This window comes from Lactuca saligna, chromosome 4 (genome assembly GCF_052625555.1).
Source record: "Lactuca saligna cultivar CGN05327 chromosome 4, ASM5262555v1, whole genome shotgun sequence".
Lineage (NCBI taxonomy): Eukaryota > Viridiplantae > Streptophyta > Magnoliopsida > Asterales > Asteraceae > Lactuca > Lactuca saligna.
Window position 1 is genome coordinate 86,660,369 of NC_136420.1, and position 23,015 is coordinate 86,683,383.

Genomic DNA, 23,015 nt, shown 5'->3' on the forward strand with positions numbered 1-23,015 from the left:
GTTGCGTAAAAATATAAATTGTTTTAACCTAGTGCATGTGTTAAAATGGAGTACTTAGGTACTCATTGTCATTTGATTTGTAGTGAAAAGCAATGTTGCTCCACAGAATTATCATTTGTATCGAATCATATTATGGGGTTGAACTTGAACAAATCCGGTTTGGCTAGAATTTGGTCAAAAAAACATGGTCGGTTTTTTTAGATGAATGTTAGTAGCTGAATATTATGGGGTTTTTTTAAAACATTAGTTTATTATACCTTATTGCAAAATTGTAAAAGTAAGAAATAGTTAAGAGCGTGTTTGGTATTACTTTTGAAATGATTTTTGGTTTTTAACTTTTTTAAAAAGTCAAAAAGATGTTTGGGAGATATAAAAGTTCTTTTCAAAATAATTTTTGTAAAGAAGAAAAATATGGTTTTCAAAAGACGAGAAAGTGTGATTATTTGTGACTTTTAGCTTTTTAAAGTTAAATTACATTCAAAAGTCAAGAAATAGTCAAGAAATACAACTCAAACACTTTTTAAAAACAATTTCTAGCTTTTGTTTCTTAAAAGTTTAAATCGAAAAGAACTTAAAGAAACTTTTAAGCTTAAAAAGTAATCCCAAACATCTCTTAAGTACTAAAGTTATAAATTTCAAACAAACGTAACACATAAATTAATATATTTTAAGAATTATGGAAATATTTTAATTTTATAAATCACAAACAGAGCACTTGTAAAATGAGTATTTAAGAATTATGGAAATATTTTAATTTTATAAATCACAAACAGAGCACTTGTAAAATGAGTATCTACTTTATAGAAGTGGCTAAGATGGTCAAATGAAAGAAAAAAAAAGTGTAGAAAATCCTTATCTTATTTTTCTGAAAAAAGCATAATGTATGTCTTTAATCCTTACTCCTTATCTGCAACTCAACTACAATTATAGTTTTATGGTTGCATCCAATCAAGAGAGGACAGATGGCGGGGAAGAGAGCTTTCACCCATAAACCGCATTATGAATGTTATTCGAGTCTAAACCGGAACGAACTGACCCTAACCCAAATAACCCGAAAATCGAATAAGGGTAATTGCATGAACCGAAAACCGAACCGATTAACCAATACGGGTTCGGTTCGGTTTGGTTATTACCCGAATAACATGTATAAGATGATTAAGAACCTAATATAACCGGAAAAAACTGAATAAACCGTATTCGGATTCTATAACCCGAATAATAGAATAATAATGTGCTTTTATACATCAACATAAAACATTCAAAGACTAACATAAAACAACAATATATTGAAAGAATAACGTTTGTATAGTAGATTAACATAATGATAATTAATTTCTTGCTTGAATTTCTTGAGTTAGAACTCAATTTTCTATGACTATACAAAGTAGGAATTTGTGAATCCTTAGAGACAATAAGAAATGTTGATTATTGAATGTTTGAAACAAAAGGAAGGATCAACAAAAGTGATTTCGAGTTTGGAAACAGATGAGAAGATTGGTCGATTTTGAAACGACGAGAACAAGTGTAGGAATTTTTTTTTTCTTCTGTTATGAACGACGATGATAGAAGTGTGAATCGTGATTTTGATTTCTGTCGATCTAAGAAAGGGGAGGAGGAATACTTATTCGGATCGGGTATTTAGAATCGAATAAACTCTTATTTGGGTAACCTGAACAGAAGAACCCGAGAACCGAATATAGAAACCTAAATCAAATTGCTTATTCGGGCTTAATTCAGTTCGGTTCGGGTTTTCGGGCCAATTTGTCATCACTAAACCGCACTTAGAGTTTGGTTCCTGCTTCGTTTCACCTACCATGCAAGTATACCGTCCAACCTTTTTGAAAAAATAGTCAAGAGTCGTTTTTTGGGAGTTTCGGGCCCAAATCCTAAAATGGATTGGGCTAGTTGTGGTATTCTCCTTTCGCAACAACATTATATGGAGTTTATGGTAATGGTGTTCACCTTATTCACATCTTATGTAATGCTCTATGTTGTGGACAACCAAAAAGGTTTTTAAAATAAGCTTTGGTCCTACGAGATAATATCAACCACTATATACCCATATGATATATCTGTTATGGTTATTTTGTATTTGCTTTTTTTTCATAGAAAATTTTGTTTACTATACCAAATGATATAACATTATAAACATTATTCTAACTCTCGCTCTCGTCAGCATAAATTTGGTATCTTCCCATGTCCTTTTCACCAAACTAGTGAACTACCATTCTACCAAAGACTATGATTCTTCTTTCTTTTTGCTTGTAGATTGTTGAAATTATGCTTGCTGCTACAACATGTTACTGACATAATAAGTTGTATGAGCTTGTATGAATACACACTTAGCTCAAGATTATGTAGCAAAAAATAATTTAAGAGAAAATTATATAATTCATCATTGGTTCAAGTGTGAAAATACGTGTTTAGTTCTTATTTTTGAAAATTAACTCGAATTATCCATTATATGTTTAAAACTTGTATGCGTCGTCCCTACAATCATGAAATGGCTATATTACCATTATCAATTTCTTATTTATAAAATTTTATATGTTTATTATCACCCCATTAAAAAACATTTAAAATATTATGTTGGTCCCGTAGTGCCCTCAAAGTCCTTTACATCCTAAAAAAATCTCTACCATCGACTACCGCCTCTAGCAATGACCTCCGTTGTCGACCATCATTAACTCCAAGAACCATCATCAATCATCCATGTATGATTTCAATTTCATCATATTCATGGTTTGTATGCTTTCCTAATAAAAACAAGGCCTTGAAGCAGCCACATGATACATCTAGTAGCAATCCATGATCAAGTCATGTATCGACAACATTAAGAACTTTTGATGCTTGCACTTTTTATAATTTTAATGTATTTGTGGTGTTATGATATGGATTATTGTAGTAGTGTGTTAATGATTTTGTTTTTTGTTTTTTGTTTTTTGTGTGTGCAGTTTTATGGTTTTAAGTTTATGATCTTATGTTATTTACAATTTAATACCATTTCCACAACAAACAACCAACACATTGTACACCATTTGTGCCAAACAAAACATTATATTGAAACCATGATTTAACACTTAAACATTATATTCAGAAGCAAGGCTTAATGCCAACAAAACCAACACCATTTTAGTACCATTACTCTGACCATAAGAACCAACACATCTTACAAGTTAAACCTACTTAAATTTTATAACATCGCTGCAATGACCCATTTTGAAGAAAATGATTCAAAAAAATCTACGATAAGAAAAATAGGGCATTGTAAATCCTTGTAGATGCTAATGTTGCTTCCAAGTTGTTTCTTGCCCTCAATAATCTTGGGATGATAATGACACCCCTAACACACATCGATGGGTCAAAACAACCAATAAACGAACATCGTGAACCATTTGACGGACAACCCCAAAAATTCCTAATTAGATCAAGATAAATACATAATATGTGTACAATTGCAAAGCGTCCACAAAACACATATCACCATTATTTGGTTTTCAATAGTTGATTTTAGGAAGGGTTTAAGTTCAAAAGCTATATTGAGGAGGAAACTAAATTTAAAAGCTTATGAGATCAATTCCTACAAAGATATAGAATTTGGGAAGAAGACAAAAAGGAATTGGCAAAAATGCCCACGTAATGGTTTTTGACGGAGTATAAGATGTTTGTTTTTCTTAAAAAACCACTTCCGACCACTTATTGATGACTGCACAGCACAAACGCAACACTTGACCCTCCGTATCTGTTTGTTTTCAGAAGACTTCTGAATTAAAAACTATTGCACGTGTGTTACGTGGCACAACACTTGATCATCTGCTTCAAACATCTTTATACCTTATTTAACTTATTGCAGCAATTTACAGAGGTTAAAAACATAGTTTTTATTACATGCTACAACCGTTTAGTCTCCCTCTTCTGCTACAGATGGTTGCAGAGGTGGTCCGCAGACTTCAAACATTTTTGCTACGAAAAAACAAACGACACCTAAGTAACGTGATGTACCTATGGGATAGCTAATTCTCATAGGTTGGACCAAACTTGCGAATTGGAGCAAACCATAGGGACCATTTCTGTACTCTATAAAACATTATTAATATTTCTCATCGCCAAGCTACCGTTAGCAAACCCTCACGCTCTCACCTTAAACCCTAATTCTTATTCTCATTGCCTCCAAAACAACAGGCCGAAACAGCGGCAACATCCCAAAGTTACGAACACAAATTTGCAGAGATTAAACAGTGAAGGTGTGGTTGCCTGCTATGGTGGTTCTTGAGAAAAGCCCTAATTCCAAAATTGAAAATGGCGAGGGTTCTAATAGCAAGAAGAAACGAAAGAGGAACAAGAACAAGAAGAACAGTGGAGAGGAAGAGCCTGATCTGGTAGCACAGGAAGTAGCAGAAATCAATGACAGTGAGAAGGAAGAGGAAGTTACAGCGGTGAAAGAGAAGAAAAGGAAGAGAAAGAAGAAAGAGACGAAAGCTAGCGAAGAAGAAAAGGAAAACACAGAGACAGACGATAATAATGAGGATGAAGAAGGCGAAGAGGGTATGCACATGGAAGAAAAGGCGGAAAAGGAGACAGAGACAAAGACAAAGAAGAAGGTGAAGAAAAGCGGTGGTGACTCTGGAATCATGAGTAGCGATTCATTTATTTCTTTGCCCTTATCCGAACCAACAAAGAAAGCTATTCTTGATATGGGTTTCCAGTACATGACTCAGGTAAAAATTGGGCTTGAAATCTTACCTATACGACTAATGCGATTGAATCTGTAACCTGTCTTCCTGTCTTTAACTTGTATATTATGATTTGCAGATTCAATCTAGGTCAATTCCTCCACTTTTGGAAGGAAAAGATGTTCTTGGAGCTGCAAGAACAGGTTCTGGGAAAACATTAGCCTTTCTTATCCCAGCAGTCGAGTTGTTATATCATGCTTGCTTTGCTCCTCGAAATGGAACTGGTGTCGTTGTCATCTGTCCAACAAGGGAGCTTGCAATACAGGTACATGTTCGACCCTGTTGTTTACTAATTACAGTTTTTGGCGTAGATGTTGTTTGGATCATGAAACAAACACAACAAATAATCATAAATAGTTAGATATATAATAAATGTAGAAGTTGAATTTAACATGACTCTGTGATCTTGTCTTTTTTCTTACAGACTCATACAGTTGCAAAGGATCTTCTCAAGTATCATTCACAGACTGTTGGATTAGTTATGGGTGGTGCAGGAAGAAGAACAGAGTCTGAGCGTCTTGTGAAAGGAGTAAATTTATTGGTAGCTACCCCTGGAAGACTTCTTGATCATCTTCAGAATACAAAAGGCTTTATTTTTAAGAACCTAAAGGTATTACCTTTTTCACTTCATCTTGTTTTCTTCACATTAACTGATACTTGAGGAAATTGAAGGACAAAGCAAATTTTTAAAAAGCAAGTGCTTCATGGGGAAAAGTCTCTAAATTGCCAATTGGATTTTTTAATCAAATTTTGGATTTGCAGTGCTTTGTGATTGATGAAGCTGACAGAATATTGGAAGCAAACTTTGAAGAGGAAATGAAGCAGATAATTAAAATCTTACCCAAGGTATGTTTCTCTGTAGTTTGCACCATATTGTTTTTTTTAATAAGAAATGCAAGAAAGTATGTTGTTATTTCTTTAATGTGTTTTGATTCATATTAACTGACTATATTACCCTTGTGGTAGTTAGCTTTTGTATCATTAGTGAACTGAACTCTGTTCTCTGTAATGTGCAGACAAGGCAAACTGCTCTCTTTTCTGCAACTCAGACAAAAAAGGTACACCTCTTTAGTCTTTTCTTCACAATTGTAATAAATTTTCTAACTTTTTTCTATTACAAACATTGTACCTTAAAAACTCTAGCTATTTGTATCTTATTTGTTTATATACTTGTTTCTCAGGTTGAGGATCTTGCACGCTTATCATTCCAAACTACTCCAGTGTACATTGATGTAGATGATGGAAGGACAAGAGTAAGCAAAAATATTCTCTTTATTTTCACTATATTTTACGAGTTTTCAATTTAAAGTTATGTTTATAGTGTTTATATACTTTATATAATATGATATGTTATGGGGTGTAGGTGACAAATGAAGGATTGCAACAAGGGTATTGTGTGGTGCCAAGTGCAAAGAGATTCATACTTCTCTACTCTTTCTTAAAAAGGAATCTCTCAAAGAAAGTCATGGTTTTCTTTTCTTCATGCAATTCAGTTAAATTCCACTCCGAGCTTCTCAAATACATTCAAGTCGATTGTTTTGATATTCATGGAAAACAAAAACAGCAGAAAAGAACCACAACTTTTTTTGATTTCTGTAAAGCTGAAAAAGGGATTTTGTTATGTACTGATGTTGCTGCACGTGGTCTCGATATCCCCTCTGTGGTATCTTCATTTTCCCTTTTATTATAATTCTCCTCAAAACCCTAAATCTCCATACATTTAATTTTAATTTTTTTTTATAGGATTGGATTGTGCAATATGATCCTCCGGATGAACCTAAGGAATATATCCATCGAGTGGGTCGAACTGCTCGTGGAGAAGGCGCCAAAGGGAATGCATTGCTTTTCCTTATCCCTGAAGAGTTACAGTTTCTTCGTTATCTCAAGGTGTGTGTGTGTGTGTGTGTGTTGAGTTTCAATTTATATATTGAAATGGAAATTGTTGTGTGATTCAATTTTGTCGTATGTGAAAAGGCTGCAAAAAGTACCTGTTAAGGAGTACGAGTGTGTGTGTGGAGATTCAATTTATATATTGAAATGGAAATTGTTGTGTAATTGAATTTTGTTGTTGTATGTGAAAAGGCTGCAAAAGTACCTGTTAAGGAGTACGAGTTTGATGAAAAGAAGATGGCAAATGTGCAGTCTCATCTGGTACGTGTCAATAAGGGTATTATTGTACTTTTCTAAAATTATTTTTAAATTTTTTTTTAATAATTGGATTATGTAGGAAAAACTGGTTGCCAATAACTATTACTTGAACAAGTCTGCGAAAGATGCGTACAGAGCATACTTGTTGTCTTATAACTCGCATTCCATGAAGGATATTTTTAATGTTCATCGACTAGATATGCAGGTATTTTGTTTTTAATATTTTTTAGTTATTGTATGTCCGTTTTTTTTTTTTTTAAATTTCTGAATTTTGTTGTTTTAAATTTTTATATTGTGTAATAGGCTGTTGCAGCGTCATTCTGCTTTTCAAACCCCCCAAAGGTAAACCTAAACATAGACAGCAATGCATCGAAGTTCAGGCAGAAAACACGAAGCAGAAATGGATTTAGTGACAGTAATCCTTATGGCAGAAACAATCGTGATGACAACAACAAAACTCAAGTTGTCAGATATTAATTTCCCACCCAATTGTGCCCAGTTTTGAAGCTAATTTAATTTTGTTTTATTATGTTTTTCATTATTATTTCAGTCACTTGTTAAAACGGTTTTATTTATTTGTATGCTTATACCCCATGATTTTTGTTCAAACAACTTGTAAGATTTTGTTTCTTCTTTTTCTCATTACCTGATGATATCTGTATTGGCAAATTACATAAAACCCGTTTTATTTTGGTTCTTTTGTGGTTAGCCATGTATTTTCGTTTTGTCAATGAAAACCACTCAAGTCAAAGTGTGATGTAAATTTTTGTCAAAATGTAATAGCTTTAGTGTCTAAATATTCCATTAACCTTCTATAGTAAGTCAAGTGGGACGCATAGGAAAAATTGTCAATAGAGCTGAAATGTGGTGGTTAAACAAATAAAATGACCAAAATATAATAACTTTTACTTGTTTCCCCCCTGATAAATAATATCTAAAATAATTTGAGAGAAGTTTATTAAGTAAAAAAGAAATCGCATCCAAGACTTGTAACTTTTGGACTAAGCAGTTGGAGGTAGACTAAAATATCCAAAATGGGTAGACTCCTATCATCAAATGAATATGCTTTATAGCAAAATAATCGTTCATTTTGCAAAATTGCCATATGAATGCTCTTTAATACAGAAAATATTGAAAAGGAAATAATATATAAAATGTATAATTTTTTTTGTGGGATTGTAACAGGTGAAGTTATTTTGGTAAAACTCACTTTGTGAAGGTTCCGAATATTTTGTCATACATTTTTAAAGGGTGGTCGTTTGGTGATATACTACCAATTTTGGTAAACTTAGTGATTATATTCATCCTATTCTTGTATTGTTTTGAGATAAGGAACCATGAGAAAGGTTGTGATATACAAGATAAAACCCATATAATTTTCTATGATGATGAAAACATTCACACCTTTTACATAGATGAGAGATTGATGACCCCTTTGGTTGTGGAAAAATATCAATACATTGTTTTCCAAAAACAATTTCTAAGCATAATGAAATTTTTGAAAACGTGCTTACTTTAATATATATTTTTTTAAGAATGCTAAATTACAAGTTGCTTCTCAATTCCAAAATTTTCTCAAATACACACATACACACCAACCCCAACATCAACCACACTGCCACACCCACCCAATCCCAAACTCACATCTGTTAGACTTAACTGCTAATTGGTTATCAAAAAAGTATACACAAGATCAAGATGTTTGCAACTTTGATATGTAGTAAAATTTGTCTTCTTAGAAATGTTTCCTTTTTATGTTTACTTTTACGCCGAATCATGTGTTGAGTATTATGCTAATTCTTAAAGTAAAATTTTGTTTTGTTTTATGTTCAACTATGTTAAACATTGTATTATTTGAATTAATAAAAAGTGGAAAATAAGACCTAAAAGAAAATACACATTCCCAACATGGTTAGTAATTTTCTAAAATAAAAATGAAAACTCAAGTTGTTTAACCGAACATATTTCCTAACTTTTCTATTGAAAACTGAAAATGAAAACATCGTCTTTTTTTTTCTCCAAGAAATTAAAATTAATTTTCCACAACCAAATAAACTTTAAAAGTCACTCATTTTCCAATTTTTGAATAGACTTTTTTTTTTTTGGGTTCTCAATTCTTGTCCAACATGCCCAATGCAACACATAACTGTAACAGACAAAGAATGTATCCATCACAAAACACAGAAGTCAATTTGCTCACCTTTAATTTAAATCATTTGGTTGGTCGTAATAACAAATTAGCAAGTATTTTTTTTTGTTCGCATTTACTATTAAATAGGATATTAAATATCCATAACGAAACACAAAAGTCAGGATGGCCGAGTGGTCTAAGGCGCCAGACTCAAGTTCTGGTCTTCGAGAGAGGGCGTGGGTTCAAATCCCACTTCTGACATTTTTCTTTCTTCAGCTTGTAATTTAGTTTTGTTACTTTTTGCAAATAACTTATTACAAAAACAAACTAACTTTATATTTTACTTTTAGCTACTTGTACAAAACAAACTCATTTGCACCTTCACACCCCAAAATATATTTATATTTCATAGTAGAAGATCAAAGTTGATTTTAGAACATACAAATCGATGTCCTGATATTATAAAATCTGTTGGATCACAATTAATTTTGTATCGTAAACAACATATCGTATACAACTAAACATCATAATCGTAAAGGATAAAATGTGTTGCATTGACACAAATATTTCATATAACTATTAATCATGTAATTAGGTGTAAATCTCAGGTTTTCTAGAATTAATCACGAAACTCCACTTGGATTCCAAGCTTCTCTCATGAACATATTACTGCACAACAATTTTAACTTTTTCGAGCATCTTCAAGTACCCGGGGGCGTATTGAAGGAATACCATATTAATCGAAAAACCGAACCATAACCAAATTAACTGAACCAATTTAATCGAACAATTACTAAAAGATATGGTGCAACTTCTAATTTTAATTAACTGAATACATATGGTTCGGTTATGATTATCATTTAAAACCTAACAACTATAAACCAAACCGAACCAATAATATTACTAGATTTTTTTTAATATAATATAATACTAAATATATGGTATGTAATTATATTACGAATTGAAAATTTAAAGTATAATTATTTGGAATTAAATAGGATAGGTAATCTTCTATCAATACAATTATATATATATATATATATATATATATATATATATATATATATATATATATATATATATATAATCATTTATTTTTTATAACATTAAACTTTATGTTTTCAATTTTTATAGAATTTTTATTTTGATTTTTATGTCATATTGGATCATTATGATTAACTGATATTAACCATTAACCGACTAACACCATTAACCAAAACAAATATTAACCGCTACCGAATGGTTATCGAAATACATTGACCAATTGTAATGATTATAGTTTAATTTTGACAAACAACTTAACCAAACCACCCAATACACACTCCTAAATTTTGGTGTGTGAAAACATTAATAACATAAAACAAATAGGTGGTAGTTAAGAGTTCTTTTTTCTTCTTCTCAATTGTTTGTTGAACGACTCTATTTAGTTGTTTTGTAGCTCTCGGTGGGATGTGGTTTTTGCTTTGCATAATTGGATGATTGAAACGTTTTGGTGGGTAGATTTGACCATTTTAAAGCCACTTGATGAAAATGGCTTGATATGGTTGTTAACTTGTAATTTCGGCTCTTTGGTATAAACTTTTTTTTTTTTTTTGAACGGGAGGTTAATATGAAAGGAGATAAAACCCAAGAACTTCTGGCTAGTAATCCTTGTTGGGCTAGCCCAAACTTAATAGAAACTCTACATGTAATATGAAATGGATCGGTTGGATTCAAAATCCATCTCTTTCAATTTCTTCTTTATAAATTTTTACCCATTGTTAGTTTGTCTCGATAGAATTCCACTGTTCCAAAAAAAAAAAAAAAAAAAAACTTAAAATTATTGAACTCCCTACAAGTCTACAACCGTTGTATACGGTTATATTCCAAGTTCCAACAAAACCACTTCTTTAATATTAGTTTAGAGTACACACAAACTTTTCGAATAGTTGGATAACTATCATCTTTTTTTTTTTTTTTTTTTTTTTTTTTCATTACCATTTTTTTATGTTAATTGTTATCATACAATGAGTGAGATGGTAAATGGGCGATAAGCTGTGCCGCTAAGCCTTTTTAAATGGTAAAACTAATTCTTTTAAAGACTACATCCGAAGATCTAGGGGATATAACATTACTATGCATGATTCGTTGTACTTTTTTAAGAAGCTCTACCGTATCCGGTGTGAGGAAACCAAACGTATCAAATGCAAATGGTATGAACACGTGTTGATTTTCCATGCACGATTTCTCATGTTTGATGACTTTGCCTGTAGCTGCTTTTAAAGCAGCATGTCCTGCCGTGAAACCCCCAACCCTCAGGCCCACGAGAGGGGATACCCCTGTAAGATCTACGCATGCGTGTTTTCCTCCGACCCATCCAAAAATCAAAATGTTAGCCGGTCTGAGGGTTGACCTTCCTTCTGTTGGGTCAGTCAAGAAATTAACAGGTGCATCTTTCTTAGCAGAAACCCCGACACGCTTAAATATGTCAAACAAAACATCCCTAACCATATCGTGCATGTATTTGAACCCCGAGAGTTCTTTACAGTGAACTGCATGCTCTCCAAAAGAGTCCAAACATGTTTTGCGACACACATGACATATCTCATCAGCTGGGAATATGAGAATCATGAGTCGATATTTGAGAATAATACGATACTCCACGGGAGACATGTGTTGGCAAAGCCCATCTATAGGGATAGCCAAAAGAAAATATTGAGCATGTAGTGCACGTAAGCATTGGAAAACCGCTTTCTGCCGAGCCATCATGTCGAGATGCATTTCCATATCTTGGATAATTTTACGAAAAAGGGCACTTGCCAGTGTATTATGGGATTTATGGGGGCGGTGTCTTTAGTAGTAAAATTGTTAAGGTCAAAATCTGGAAGCTTGTTGCGAAGGGATGCCAAGGCACAATTATAATCAGAATCCACACCATGTATACCGTTATCCCGTAAGATGTGGTCTTTCAATACCCAAGATTGGGCCCTTGAGGCAACAAAAACATAGGAGGTAGCCTCTACTGCCGAGTATAAACCAAAACCCCCAAACCTAATGGGTAAAAAATATACATGGCCAAATTTGTAAAAAACCATATTAGCATATGTTTAACAAATCAAAATGTTAAGTAAACATATTCATGACAGTGTCCTATCAATATGCCTTAACCACTCAAACATCATATTAGCAATTAAAAAAAAATCAAAAATAAAAACTAATTGCATAGTAAATGAGCACAAACAAACATACATTAAGGCCATCTGCTATACTCTCAACGATTGTTGTCGTGGAGAGCTTCCAGATTGATCACCACCACCCACCACAAAGCCATGGAGTACCCTCCACGACCACGAACAGAAGAACGAAGAGAGAGAGACATAGGGGGAAGAAGAAGAGCTTAGAGAAGAAGAAGCCCTGATTGGGCGTTGTAGTTCATCGTCCCCACCACAAACCACCACGAAAACGCCCGACCACGGTAGGATGGGGTGGTATGCACGAATAACGCTCGTGGCCACCACGAGCCTCTTCATCGTTGGTATACCAGAAAGCCTAACAATTAAACAAACCTTGACGAAGGGAAACCTTGTTCATGTTTAACTAAATAAACATGTACACCTTTTGTTTATTAAATAAGAAACATAATTGTATACGGAACGAAAAATGTAGGGGTGGCAAATCGGGCCATCATGTCATGTTTTTGTCTGACACGGCATGACACGATAATGTTTTATGTAACAAGAACACGACACGATATGATGTCGTGTTTTTTTAACTAACACGAAAACGAACCGATTAAAAAACGACAAACACGACACGGCACGACAAATATAACATAATAAAAAAAATTAGTTTATTTAATTAATATTTAATCATACATAACACGAAAAACACGACACATAAATGCTAATCCTGTCGATTTCGTGTCAAATTTTAAACACGAACACGAAACGACACGACATCGTGTTTTTTACACTTAATACGAACACGAATTCGAATTTCAGTTTCGTCCAAATTTCGTTTCGTTTCGTATATTTTTGTCGTGTCGTGTCAACAATCGTCACCCTAAAAAAATGTATGTTTTGCATACGACCCTAGTGGTCTAGTCCTAAGGCTATTAGGATGTATATGTGAGACTACGGTTTTTAACTTAATATGCATACATTTTATGTATCATTTAAAGATTGAACTACCCCAAACCCAATTTCTAAGTCCACAAGTCTTACTAAAGTCCTTGTACAATTTTGTTGAATTGAATTGAATATATAATAAAGAGTTATAAAGCCTAAAAAGTTCCCATATCCTTGCTATATGGGACAAATTCTTCAAAAAGTAAAGGAAAAAACGCATAAAACTAAAAAAGAGAAGGAAGAAGCCGAAATGGATTTAGCGAAAGCAACCCTATAGTTTATTTTGTCTGAACTTAACTTATTATAAAAATTTAGATAAAACTGTAAGATTGGTCCCTGTGGTATTCAAAAATCTTTGGATGGTATTCAAAAATCTTTGGATGGGATCAAAAACTTTCCCACTTGTATAGAAGGTCCAAAATAAAGCTTTGTTTTTAGTATGGGGTCCAAAAAAATTAAAATAGTTATGGTGCTGGAGTTGGAGGGCCTTTCAAACCATCATCACAATGGGTGGAGTTGGAACACCAAGCTTTGATATAAAAATACATTACTGCTAATGTTACGATTCCTTCTAATCTACTTATTCCCATTAAAAAAAACCACCTTGAAACTGTTGCTTTCTCTACTTATTCAGGCATATATCTCCGAAAAAAATTCTTATGATTTTACGAAAACCATTTGAATCTGTTTCTTTATTTTGGGATTTAAACTTCGATTTGGGATTTTTCAAGGTGGATAAACTTGTTAATTTTTTTTTTATTTTAAGTAGTTGGATGGGGTGCGTTGCATCTTGATTTCTGCAACATCTATGATCTGAGTCGGGGAGATACCGGAGGACAGACGGAGATGTCCAAGAATGTTGATAAACTGTGGTGGTTCTCGTGAGAAGCAAACAATGGAGTCTTTGGCGCACCGCCACTTCTTTCCGTCTGTCCTCCGGTACCTCCCCGACTTAGATCATAGATGTTGTAGAAATTAAGATACAACGCATCCCATCCAACTACTTAAAATAAAAAAATCAACAAGTTTATCCAGCTTGAAAAATCCCAAATCGAAGTTTAAATCCCAAAATAAAGAAACAGATTCAAACGGTTTTCGTAAAATCATAAGAATTTTTTTCGGAGATATATGCCTGAATAAGTAGAGAAAGCAACAGATTCAAGGTGGTTTTTTTTATCGCAATAAGTAGATTAGAAGGAATCGTAACATTAGCAGTAATGTATTTTTATATCAAAGCTTGGTGTTCCAACTCCACCCATTGTGATGATGGTTTGAAAGGCCCTCCAACTCCAGCACCATAACATGCAAAGCACCCATCTAACACTTTGATATGGTTCTTTTGGGTTTCATTTGGGTTTGCTCTTCAACACACACAAATGATGCTGTTTGTTTGAAAAGAGCAATGAATATGTCATATAGCAGGATCTGGGATGGGGATTAGAAGATCGAGCAACATAGACAAGATTAAGTGGATGTGGTAACAATGGGTATATATATATATATATATATATATATATATATATATATATATATATATATATATATATAGAGAGAGAGAGAGAGAGAGAGAGAGAGAATGGTGGGGGTGGTGGGTTCTATTTGTTTTTTCTTTTCATTTTTTTTAAATCCAAATAACATTTAAATAGTTATAGAAAAATGAAAAAAGAAATTTAAAGGGCATAATCGTTTTTTTATGTTTTTTTGGATCAAATACACAGAAAAACCTTTATTTTGGACCTTCTATGCAAGTGAGAAAGTTTTTGGACCTCAACCAAAGTTTTTTTGAATACCACAGGGACCAATCTTGCAGTTTTGTCAAAAATTTATATATATTATTGATTTATGATAATATATCACTTTCAAAATTTATAAAATTGAAATTATGATTTAATAAAAAAAGTAAAGATATAAAACAAGAAACGGTCACATTCATTGGGAAAATTCCATATATCGAAAAAAGGGAGGCAAAAAGTTTTAATACAAAAAAGAAAAAAAAGACAAATAAAAAAATCGATCCAAATTAAAATATCCCAAATAAAACCCAATCTTTGACAAAAGAAAATTTTCAAACATACAATGAAAAATCTGTCCAGTATCCGAGTCACTTTTAGCCTCTTATCTTCTTTGGTATTAGTACTTTATTTATAATATATCAAGAATGATTGACACAAAAACAAACAAAAGTCAGGATGGCCGAGTGGTCTAAGGCGCCAGACTCAAGTTCTGGTCTTCGAGAGAGGGCGTGGGTTCAAATCCCACTTCTGACATATTACACTTTTGTTCACTTTTCAGTTAATTATATTTTTTAGCTTCCGCACTTTTGACCCTTTACGATATGCTTATATACAAAAACAAACTCATTTCCACCTTAAAAACTCCATATTATTGACGCATCTTCTTTTCACATGGGAGTCTCAAGGATCAAATCTAATACCAATGCAGATTTATTATAGATTATTCATCTATTTAAAAACAATGTGTTTTGACGTTTATACATTCATCATAAATAACAATGTGTTTTGACGTCTATACATTCATCACAATGTTCCCTTTTCAATTACATGATGTTATAAAAGCCAAAATACATTGTTTATAAGTGAGTGATTAAAAAACATTAGTGAAAACATCACCTTTCCTTCAAAATAGTTATAAAAACAGAAATATCAATTACAAAGTGAAAGTTACATGAAAAACAATTGAAAGTTCGGTACCAACCAATCGTTTTGACAAAAAAGTCATGTCTCATTTCTTTTTTACTTGATGTACTTAATAAGACTGATATTATCCTCGTTATAAGACTCTAGTAATTAAGGAGTAAAATTATACACAGGATGTCCAAGGTCTAAACTATGACTCACTAAAAATATTGCTAATGTTTCATGATTAACCTATCACATGGGCCTTTGGACGGTTGATGTGAACCGCTCAAATGGTACGGTTTACCATATTTTTAATAACATCGATGCTTGACCTAATAAGCTATATATTTTTGTTTGTTTTCTCTATTTAATATAGAAATAATGATTTGGTTAAGAAATCTTAGAATATGTGCGTCTTCAACTTATCTCAACTCATGTAAGATGTTACTTGATGATAGTATATGTTTTAAAGGGGTGCATAAGATCAATTTCCTCTTAGATGTCAAGATCATATATGTCGCAAGGAATTCATTCTTCTATCTTAAGAACACCCTAACAAAGACTTGTAGTCTTTCAATAATTTTTTTTGGCACCATAACGGGCATACAAAGTGATCAATGAATCGTTAATCGACACTATCGTGTGTGTGTGTGTATATATATATATATATATATATATATATATATATATATATATATATATATATATAAAAGTACGCCTAGCAAGTAGCTAGACAAGAACAATCAAAACAAACACGAAGGTTGCTTACATAAAACTAGGTTAATACACCACTCAACCCAATTGTAAGAACAATTTGATCTCCTATATTTAATCCAAATTGTAAAAACAATTTAATCTCTTATATCTAATCCAAGTGAACATTGAGGATTTAACATTATCTGCCACATTAGTTGGAGTTATACAGAGTCTATTGAACTGTCTATCACATATTGCCTTCCAAATCAACTATAATGAATCATATCAAATGCTAATAAAGTTATTCATCTTTATCAGAAAATTTCCCCATTTTGCAGCAAATCAACTAATTCGCCAACTGTACCAAAATGTGGAGTAGAAATATCACACCATCTAAATACTCATTCCTAGACAGTGGATGCAAGCAGGCACCAAATAACATCTTCATCCTCATTTAAGCAATAATCACATCTTGTGGACCCAATGGATGCCCACTTTGCACAAGGCTGCATACAATCATGATAGCCCACGAATGCCCACCATATGAAACATGAGACCTTAATAGGGATCGCATGTATCCAATTTATAAAAACATCATCATAGTCAACCCCATATTGATCAATTTTGCTTCTTAGTGTATCAACATAATATATTTCATTGGCTGAAATACCACAGGTCTAATGATCGGTCCTTGAGTTTAGATAGAAAGTTCCAATAACAGAGGATAACATAATTAAATCTCTTACCTGATCATTGGTAGACGAAGTTTTTTTCCAGCCCTAAGTCAGACCACCAATATGAACCCTATTTGTGACCTTGCACCTTTTGTATCGTTCCAGTTGAAAAGGGTCTAGGAATATGTCTTTAAGTGGGTAAGTGTCAACCCATTGATCTATCCAAAATAAAGTGTCGTTCCTAGAGCCCATCTGTCTAACTATCACCTTGTTTATACTAACTCCCAAAATTTTGAGATCGGATTTCACCCCTTCCATGCTATTCCGTACACCACTGATGGATTTTTTTTTTTCAGATGTACAATTTGCCGCTTTTTTTTTTGAGGTTGTGGATCCCTTGAATAACAGGACTCCATAGTGAAGAATTGTCCATCCTTAGTCACAACCACCATTTAATAATTAAGTAAAGATTTAGACAAGACCCCAACATCTTTAAGTGCCAATATCTTTTCCTAGCACACCCAACTAATCATGCTTTTGTTGTCTGTCCCCCCCATAGGAATTGCCTTCAGATTTTCTCAAGGGAGTTTATGACTCCAATATGTGCTATAAAAAGTGAAAATAATATGTGGGGAGGTTATTTAAGACCACTTAATAAGGGTTAATCTTCCACCAAATGATTTTTTTTTTGCCTTCCATGAGGTCAATTTGGATTTGGATCTTGTTTCTTGAAATTCATATTTACACCAATAGGAACTCAAAGATAGGTAAATGGTAGTGTGATTGGTTCACATTCATGAGGAGAAGCCCATCGGATGACTTCTTTTATATGGGCGCCAACATCAAAAATTCTAGATTTGTGGAAATTAACTTTGAGACCAAATGCTACATGGAAGCATCGAAGTACACATACTAGGTATTTGTAACACCTATTTTACAGGATAGATCGGTTGAGGACTTGGAGGGATCAAAGGTAAGATTTATGGGGAAAATCTAGAGTTACATCATGGTGAATGGAGCACGACGGCATAGAATGCTAAATGCATGAAACACGTATCTGATGGTCACCACGACGAGGGAAGAAAAATGCCACGAAGTGGAAGTGGCTACAACCCAAGCCCAAGATCTTTTAGGGTTTCTTTCATATTTAAGAACCTAATATCAAGGATTAGGGCATCCTCTTCAGCCTCCAACCCTTCGACAACGAAACCCTAGCCTCCATGCTTGCTTGAGAATCTATTTTCTTGATTTTGAGCTTAATATTTGGATTTTGGTGAATCTCGAGGAAGGGGGAAGTTCACTTAGCTGTAAGGAATCAAGGAGCCAGTTTGGATCCATCATCCTCTTTTGATTTTTGAGCTATTTGAGGCATAAAGTTCATACTTTGTCATTTCTTCTTCTAGATTCAATTTGGGGTCATTTTGGGTGGTCTTTGTACCTTCCATGGATGCTCTTGGAGTTTGAGGATCTTTAGAGCTTGTTATGATCCTCTTGTGGTTTCTAAGCCTTTGGTAATTTAGAAATGAGTAATGGTTGGAGTTACTTTGAATCCATGTTCAAGAGTGGCCTCATTGAAGGGTCTAGTTAATGGTTTGGGCTAGGCTCATTGATGTATAGGTCTTATTGAGTTTTGAGTCTTGTAATTGAAGTGTTTTGGTGAGTTTACGGTTGTAAACAGGTTTGTAACATCCCAAGTTTTGGCAAGTGTAGTCCTTGGGAATGGAAGGGTAAAGTCTTATAGAGCTTAAGTGTTGAATTGTAAGTTTGGGATCAGGAAGAATATGCTATGCGTACATGAGGGTACGCTAAGCGTACTAGGGCACGCCCTAGTACGTTGGGCGTACTCATAACAAGAGGAAACCCTAATGTCTTGGCTTGGGGCTATATAAACGTCCATATGGTTCATTTTTTCTGATCATTCTCAACCTCCATCTTCCAGAGACGTCACCAAACCCTAGTTCTTGTGTGAAAGTGTGAGTTGGTGGGTATTTTGAGCACTTGGAAGTAAAGGCATTGCACCAAGAAGTTGGAGAAGGGGATTGGCTTGAAGATCCGAAGTTGGTGTGTGTTCCAGAAGCTCCATGAGGTAAAAAAACTTGGAACTTTATTCATGTATGAGTTAGATCTAGTTATGTTAGCTTCATGGAAGCATTCTTGTTCAAAAAGTCCCAAAATGGTGCATGTCATGTTTTGGACGAGATGAGCTGTCCTTTCAGGCCCTTGAAGGGGTTATGAATGTTAAAAATGAGCTTTCAATGTCTTAGGTATCCCATGAATGAATTAAGAAGGTATTAATGGATTAAGACATTAGATTAAGAGCTTTATGGATGTCCAAAGTGATAAAGTTCAAGACTTTATGAGTCATAGGGATATTTGGTCGAGGGATCTGAAGTTTGGGCTTGAGTGCTTAAGCCATTAAGCACTTATGAAAGTTTTTGTCCAACTCGCGTACGCCCCACGTAGATAGAAGTGCGCCCAGCATACCGGGTCAATGGCCCATCTTCCGGTCAACAGGAGTCGAAGTACGCCCAGTGTACCAGAGGATTACGCCCAACGTACGCCCTCTGTTGGGCCTATGTTAATTGGGCTTCTTAGGGTGGGCCGTCTTTGGACTAGTTGGACTTGGACCTTTGCTGAACATTATGGGTAAGGTGTTTTGGGACAAGTCTTAGTGTTGGATCTTGGATGTAGGCCCCATTTGATAATTGGGCCTAATTTGGAAAGTTGGGCCAATATTAGGCCTTCTTATATGGACTTGGATCACATGAGTTTGGTTTTGGGCCTTAGCCCCATATTAGAGGAAAACAAATTGGCTTTTATTGTTTGAGTGATTCTTGGTCAAGATTTATACTCCCGTGTGTTGACTCATTATTTTCTATTCTGGATAGTTTGTGATTATCGGTGAGATGGTGGTTCGGAAATCTGGTTCTTCAGTTCAGATCGACATTTCAAGGTGAGTTATTCTCACTATTTCAACAGGGTATAAGGCACCAAGGTCGACCCTTTTCTGGGATTGTATACTTGTATTGGTTTGTTATGCGTATTGATCTGTTAGATCGGTGTCCTGGTATATATGATGGTATTATGTTAGTGACCTGGTTTAGTTCGGTATCCTGGTATATGGGATGGTATTATGTTAGTGACATGTTAGGTCGGTAACTTGGATAGGATGTTGCTATGCTATATGATCTGTTAGATCGATTGGTTATATATGGTATGTTCTATGATTATCTGTTTATGTGCACATGATTGTTTGGTTTGGGGGTTGGTTTGAGGCGTGTCCTGCTTTATGCTGTAGGCCAACATACCCAGGGCTGACCGGATAGACTGCAGACCCAAAAGGGTACAATGTCAGGTCGAAGGCCCAGCGAGCGGTCTGGATAGGCTGAAGGCTCGAAAGGGTGGTCCAGACATGCCGAGGCTCGGAGAGTAGACCAGACAGATTGAAGGCCCGGTGCAGGCGGTCCAGTCTTACTGTAGACTCACGGAGTGGACCAGGTGGACTGAAGGCTTGGTGCGGGCGGACCAACCACACTGCAGACTCGAGATGCATGGCTAGTCTATGCTTGTTATATGATATGTTCATGGTTATATAAGGTTGGTATTTTGGGGGTAACTCACTAAGCCTTCGAGCTTACATTTATCGATTATTGTTTCAGGTCTGGCGGATGACCGGGGGAAGGCGAAGGCATGAGCGTACACTTTCCTCTATTTATGATTATGATTTCTAGGAACTCTGATATGAAACTGTTTTGGAAATCCTTTTGTAATAACTATTAGCATTTTAAATGAATTTAAAAGTTTAAATTTTGGCATGATTTTATGGGTGTTACAAGTTGGTATCAGAGCCTTGTTTTGAGTGAATTGGAGGAACACTCATGTGAATCCAGTCTCAAATCAAGGGAAAAGATTTTTAAAATGAGTTTTAAATGGTTTTCAAAATACTAGAGGAGGATGCAGAGTGTAGGATCAGCTGAAGCCAATAAGTAGGCCCCAGAATACCATATAGTTAATTGATTATGTGATATACTAGAACAACATGCTAGTACTAGGCTAGGGATCTTCATGAATTACGTGATAGAGTTGCCTAATTATATGATGCCTACTAGCCTAGGGTTTTCCTTATATGAAATTGACATCATTACTGTAGTTATTTGTGTGTGCATCACGATTATACATAATTAAGATCTTATAGCCTGAAAATGTTTTATTTGGCCTTATGTTCTGTTCTTGTCTGATTGGGAGATTAGGGTAGGATTGGATATTCAAAAGTCTATAGGTCCAACGTTATGTATGACTAGCATACACTAGTGCTGCAAGGTTGGTGGAAGTTTCATGGATGGGTGGGTAGTGAGAGGTCGGGAGGCCAGTTATGTGATATATAACATTCCTCTAGGAGTGAGGATCGAGTACTTGCTTTGTTTTGTATATTGTTAGGGTGTTGTGGTGATACTTGAGACAAATATGGGTAGGTGTGGAAGGTAGTATGGCCGGTACTACTGAAATCACATAACCCATACGCGTAGCAAGGAAGTCACAACCCCTAGGGCTTTTGGTTGGGAGTTGGTTCCCAGATTGTTATGAGGAGTATTTGATGTTTTTCAGCATGTTTCAACATGGTGGTTACACGGCTATTCGTGACTGGATTCGGGTCAGGATCAGGAGAGTGCTGATAAGAGGCACCGACAGTGCCCGAGACTATCGTCCATATGAGGTCAGATGAGATGGATGATAAGATCCGGGAGATCCTGCATGATGAGGTTGCAGCTATGTTACGGGCTCAGTTTCCAGAGATGTTTGGGTCTATCAAGACCGCCATGGTTGAGTACTTTGATGAGTGATATGCAGCCCTTTCGGAGGCGGTTGCCGCGTCAGCTACAATAGCTGTATCAGCGGCAGGCTTGGGATCTGGCCGAGTTTTTCAGTACCGAGACTTCGATAACATGAAGCCCCTGACCTTTGATGGTACCCAGGATCCGATCGTGGCTATGAGGTGGCTGTCAGACGTGGAGGGATGTTTCTTCACATGTTCTTGTCCTGCTGACCAGAAGGTTAGGTGTGCTCTGAACCTGCTGAGGTCCGGAGCAAAGGATTTGAAGAGGTTGATTACGGGATCGTATTCGGATGAGCAGCATGCTGCGGTTACTTGGGACCGATTTCGGGATATGTGTAGTACCTATTACATCCCACGAGTTGAGTGGGAGATGCTAGCGCATGAGGTCTTGGACCTGCGACAGGATTTAGAGTCGCTACGAAGATCACTCGCATGTTTACTGAGAGGGCGATGTTTTGCCCCGAGTTTGCTTCGGAGCAGGCTCCGATGACCCGATATCTGAGTATGCTCAAGACGGACATCAGGCAGTTCGTGTCCATACGAAGATGTGATACCTTGTTGGAGTAGCAGGAGGCCGCCAGGCGACGTGAGCTTGAGATTGAGTTACAGTTGTGAGAGCAGAGGCAACCCCCGGTGCAGTCACAGCCGGCGCCAAAGCGGTCCAAGACCGTTGATTCTAGGGTTGGAGGACAGAGCGACCGCACTTGTGAGAAGTGTGGGAAGGATCATCCCGAAATTTGTAGGTCCGGTGGTGCGTGCCGTAAGTGCGGGAAGGAGGGACATTATGCGAGGGATTGTCGCCAGTTGGCCCCGACTCAGGACATGGGGATTTGTTATCATTGCCATCAGGTTGGACACGTGAAGACCAACTATTCACAGCTTGTTGCAAGACCGGTGTAGGCTCCAGCACCGACTACATTGAGGATTACCGGCGGGGTCAGGGTGGAGCGGAGCCTCCGAGGGCTTAGGGACGTGCCTTCTAGCTTATAGCAGTGGAGACCAGGACAACACCAGATGCGGCTGTTGGTATGTTTCTATCTTGTGTCTTATTAAT

General features: G+C 35.5%; 1 protein-coding gene and 2 non-coding genes across 3 annotated transcripts; all 3 read left to right on the forward strand.

The window, feature by feature from the left end:
• Nucleotides 1-4,105: 4,105 nt before the first annotated feature.
• Nucleotides 4,106-7,578, forward strand: LOC145042319 (P-loop containing nucleoside triphosphate hydrolases superfamily protein). Its single transcript, XM_078990710.1, has 11 exons — nucleotides 4,106-4,718; nucleotides 4,813-4,998; nucleotides 5,158-5,343; nucleotides 5,496-5,579; nucleotides 5,750-5,791; nucleotides 5,915-5,986; nucleotides 6,097-6,396; nucleotides 6,477-6,620; nucleotides 6,816-6,884; nucleotides 6,961-7,086; nucleotides 7,185-7,578. The coding sequence occupies exons 1-11, from the start codon at nucleotides 4,260-4,262 to the stop codon at nucleotides 7,356-7,358; spliced, it is 1,842 nt and encodes a 613-aa protein (XP_078846836.1). The 5' UTR covers nucleotides 4,106-4,259; the 3' UTR covers nucleotides 7,359-7,578.
• Nucleotides 7,579-9,189: 1,611 nt separating this feature from the next.
• TRNAL-CAA (transfer RNA leucine (anticodon CAA)) lies at nucleotides 9,190-9,273 on the forward strand. The gene has a single exon. It is a non-coding gene; the product is annotated as a tRNA-Leu (tRNA).
• A 6,028-nt stretch (nucleotides 9,274-15,301) lies between these two features.
• On the forward strand, nucleotides 15,302-15,385 carry TRNAL-CAA (transfer RNA leucine (anticodon CAA)). The gene has a single exon. It is a non-coding gene; the product is annotated as a tRNA-Leu (tRNA).
• The last annotated feature ends 7,630 nt before the right edge of the window (nucleotides 15,386-23,015 follow it).